This window comes from Carlito syrichta, unplaced genomic scaffold (genome assembly GCF_000164805.1).
Source record: "Carlito syrichta isolate Samal-C Ts95f unplaced genomic scaffold, Tarsius_syrichta-2.0.1 Scaffold317439, whole genome shotgun sequence".
In the NCBI taxonomy this organism is placed as follows: Eukaryota; Metazoa; Chordata; class Mammalia; order Primates; family Tarsiidae; genus Carlito; species Carlito syrichta.
In genome coordinates, this window is record NW_007261535.1 from 128,460 (window position 1) to 132,647 (window position 4,188).

Consider the following 4,188-nt stretch of genomic DNA (forward strand, 5'->3'; position numbering starts at 1 on the left):
GGCAAGGCAGCCCTGAGTCAGCCAGCCGGCAGGACTGTCCCAGGCTGGCGGCTGTCACCCCAGATGCGGACTCTTGGAAGCAAACCTGGAGATCAGACTCTGTCCAGGGGACCCGCAGCCCTTGCTCCTTTGAACACCTCCTGGGAGTGGGTTCTTGTCTGAGGAGCCTGGCAGGTGTGCAGGGAGCCCTTTGCCGGGTGCCTGCGGGACTTCCTCGGTTCTGAGCAGCCCCCAGTGGGAGGAAGGCACTGAGCGTGAGGCAGGGCCCCTGGCCTCCTGGGACACCTGGCCCCTCCGAGAGTACCGGGTGACACAGGTGAGGTCCCTCCTACCTGTGCTGACTGCGCCCCTCAGGGGCCAGGGCAGCCACCGGACTCCTCATGCCGGGCCAGGAGGGACATGCGTGAGAAGGTCTTGGCGCAGCCCTTGCACCGGTACTTCTTGGTGTCCGAGTGAGTCTGCAGGTGGGCCCGGAGGTTGGAGCGGTCAGCGAAGGCACGGCTGCAGTGCTGGCAGGCGTAGGGCTTCTCCCCTGCCGGTGGACAGGCCGTGAGTGTCCCCTGGGGTGTCGCCCCTGCAGGGCCTGGCCACCCGTGGATAACCCTCCTTCCCCTCCAAATGCTCGCTCACGGCTTGGGGCCCAAGGCTGCGCTGCTTGGGACGGGGTGGCACGTCACACCTGGGCATAGCTGCACTATTTGAAACCCTTGCCAACAGTGGAGGAAGCCACTTTGCCGGATTGGCCACTGCGTCTGCAGAGCCCTCCTGGGGTCCCTGGCCACTGGGATCAGGGCAGGGACGCGTGGGGGCCTCTGGCAGCTGTCCTGGGGTGACAGGCGAGTGGGGGCACTTGCCCACTCCCACAGAGTCTAGAGCAAGGGCAGGGCTAGAGCCTGAGGAGGGAGCCTTGGGAGCCACCTCTGGTCACAGCCACTGGGGATCTAGGCAAAGGTCTTCTGCCAGGACCTTGGCCCCAGGGAACCCTAACAGGTATAAAGGGAGGGGTGACAGGGACACATGTGGTCTTATAGCCTGAAGAGTCATGAGGGACAGCAGCCTGCAGTCCCCAAGGGGCTCAGAGCACCTGCATCCCTGCCAGTGAGACCTAGGCACGGTCCCAGCCAGGCCAGCCTCCTGAGGACCCTCCCACACGCCCAGGTGCCACACCCAACAGGCTCCACCCAGTGTGGGTCGGGTCTCTGAGGAGCAGACGGGGCTTTCCAGGCTCTGCAAAGGCCTTTCCTAGCCTCCGCCCAACCTTCTGGCCTCCACCTGTGCCTCCGAAGGTCCCAGTGTGACTTGGGGGCTGGGAGCCTCCAGTTATATGTGAGCTGTGGTCCTGACAAGGAGGCACAGGCTAGTTCCTGGGGCTGTCCCTCTCCTTTTCTGTTTTCCCTCTGCACGCAGAGGTTGATGGGAGGCCTTGGGTGGAGTCCAGCTGCCACTCTAGCAGAACAGGCTGTTAGTCTGTGCTGGGGCCCTGTTCTAGCCCTGGCATCTCCCAGCCCCATGCCCACCTCCCTCTCTGCATCTGTGTCTCCCTTGCCTCCCTCCACAGCCTCCCTGGAGGCCCCTGGTCTGCAGCCTCCTCTCTAGGGGTGTGGCTCCCATCTCCCCAAGGTCCCAGGATGCCACTGTTCCCCTTCACCCCAGGCCAGGCCTTTCTCACTCCCTCTACCCACCACATGCTCTGTGACTAGGAATGGCCTGGAACGGGGCAGAAAGACACGCCGGGCTGCATGTCCGGTACCCTGCCTGGCCTCATGGCCAAGCTATGCCCCCCCAAGAGACACGTCCATACCCTGACCCCATCCCTGTGAGTGTCGCCTTGTGTGGAAATCGGGCCTTTGCAGCTGTGGTTAAGGGAACACCAGGCTATTGGGGTGGGTCCTTATAACAAGAGGGAAACCAGACACAGACAACAGGGGAGAAGCCGTGGGAGGACGGGGTGGAGGCCGGCCCACCATGGCCACCCGCCCAGGCACAGGGCAGCTTCTAGAAGCCAGAAGGGCAGGAAGGACCCTCCCTGGAGCCTTGGCCCCGTGGATACTTCCATGTTGGAATCCCGGCTTCCAGGATTTCTGCCATCTGAAGGTTCTGTCCGTGGTCTATGGGACTCCACATGGCAGACGCCACCCGTAAGCGTCCGCCCACCATCTCAACGGCACACCCCTGCCTCACCCAGGCCCCATAGCTGCCCTCCCCACCGGTCCCCCGAGACCTTGCGACCAGCCTACCTGTGTGGGTTCGGATGTGACCCTGCAGCAGCCAGGGCCTGGAGAAGGCCTTGCCACAGACCCCGCAGAGGCAGGGCAGCGTGTGGGTGCGGATGTGCATCTTGAGGGCGCCCAGGCTGGTGTACTCCTTGTCGCAGTGCTGGCAGGCGAACACGCGCCCAGCCTGTGGGTGGCAGTGCAACTGCCGGTGCCTGGCCAGCCCGGCCAGTGTATGGTAGGGCTTGTGGCAGTGCAGGCACTGGAAGCCCCCTGGGGCCCGGGGGCTCCGCTCAGCCTCCAGCAGCTTGTCTCCAGCCCCGTTGGGGCCCAGGATGGGGGCCCACCGTGGGGGCAGCGCAAGCAGTGGGGGCAGGTTGAGGTGATTCAGGCTGTCTCTGAGGGGGACGCTGGGGGCCCGGCCCACACGAGGGGCCACCCGGCCGACTTCCAGGACTTCGGGCCCAGAGGCCCCGAGAGCTTCCTGGTGCCGTGGCAGGAGGGGCAGGGCGATGTGGGCAACAGCGGAGGTGTGGTCCCGGGGCCAGGGAGGGTCGCTGGGCACGGAAGGGGTCTCCTTGTCTGGGGGCCAGAGGGGCACCACCAGCCCCCAGAGGGAGGAACAGGCACCATTGGTTTCTGGAAGGGCAGGCGGAGAGGAGAGAACAGAAAAAGGTGAGACCCAGTCCCTGGGGCCTTAAATCTTCACACGTCTGGGCGGCGCTCATGGGCAGGCTGGCATGAAGAGAATGTTGCCAGGGACGGATGTCTGACACGGGAGACAAAAGTGGCAGCCCCCGCCAGGAGTGCAGTCATGAGGGAATCAGGATCAATGAGACCCCACGGTCTAAAGAACAGGTCCCTGCTCCTCTCCAGGGCCTCTTGAGGGGCCCTCACGCCCAGTCCCGTGAAACAGGCCTCCTGGGCACAGCAGCTCCTGCCCACCCTGAGAGAGCCCCGTCCCTCCAGATTGTGGGCACAGCCCGGGGCCAGCACCCAGGTGCCCACGCAGCAGCCTTAGGGCAGACGCTTGACAGCATGGTACCAGCGGCCTGTTACATCAGCCCCCCATGACTAACAAGCCCCGCCACCCCACAGCCCTCAAGGCACCTCCTTTTGCCAGTGATGATGTGGGTGCTCATCAGCTTCCTGGCCACGGGGCATGGGACACTCAGCTGCTCCCTTCATGCCTCAGCTGGGTCTGTGGTTTGGGGTGCTCTGGGCAGAGCCTAGGTGGCACCGGTCTCAGTCCCAGGCCTGGCTCCCCCTCGGGCCGTGGCTACCCTGGGCAGGCACCTCATGTGTTTGATTTCACAGAGGTGGCAGCCCCCACTTAAATGGCTAGTTTGTGGCTATGAGCTAAGTTCTGGATTTCCAGAAAGCCCAAAGCTCCCAAGGCCCTCAACCCATTTCTCACTCCACGTGTTGAGAGAGTTCGCTGGCCTGCCCCCACCTCTTGCCAGGGCTTTGGGTAGAGAGAGACAGCCCGCAGGACAGTAGACAATGTGCACATCAGACATCAGGCCAGGAACCAGTTTCCAGAATACAGCAAGAATGTTTGCAACTCAATGGCAAAAAGACAAATAATGCAATTCTAAAATGGCAAGGTCAGCTGTCAAAAAGAACAAAATAGCATATTTTGCAGCCACTTGGATGGAATTGGAGAACATCCAATTCCTACATGGACTAACGCAGGAACAGAAAACCAAACACCACGGTCCTCACATATAAGTAGGAGCTAAACTCTTGATCCACAAAGACACAGAGATGGTGTGAGGGACCCTGGAGACTCAGAAGGAGGTGGGGGAGGGACAGAAACTCACCTGTCAGGGACAATGTGCACAGGTGGGTGTGGGCACACCTGATGCCCAGACCCAAACTGTTTGTACCCCCAAAGCTATTGAAATAAAACATATATATATATATATATATATATTTTTTTTTTTTTTGAGTTGGAATCTCACTCTGTCACCCA

At 61.6% G+C, this 4,188-nt stretch overlaps 1 protein-coding gene across 1 annotated transcript in view; it reads right to left on the reverse strand.

Moving 5' to 3' along the window:
- Window positions 1-350: 350 nt before the first annotated feature.
- The window catches only part of SNAI3 (snail family transcriptional repressor 3), an 8,980-nt gene continuing 5,142 nt past the window's right edge, over window positions 351-4,188 (reverse strand). The window contains exons 2-3 of the mRNA XM_021707409.1: window positions 2,238-2,852; window positions 351-532 (exon numbers count right to left, since the gene is read on the reverse strand). Of these exons, the coding sequence (XP_021563084.1) occupies window positions 351-532; window positions 2,238-2,852 (797 nt within the window). The remainder of the gene's footprint in view (window positions 533-2,237; window positions 2,853-4,188) is intronic.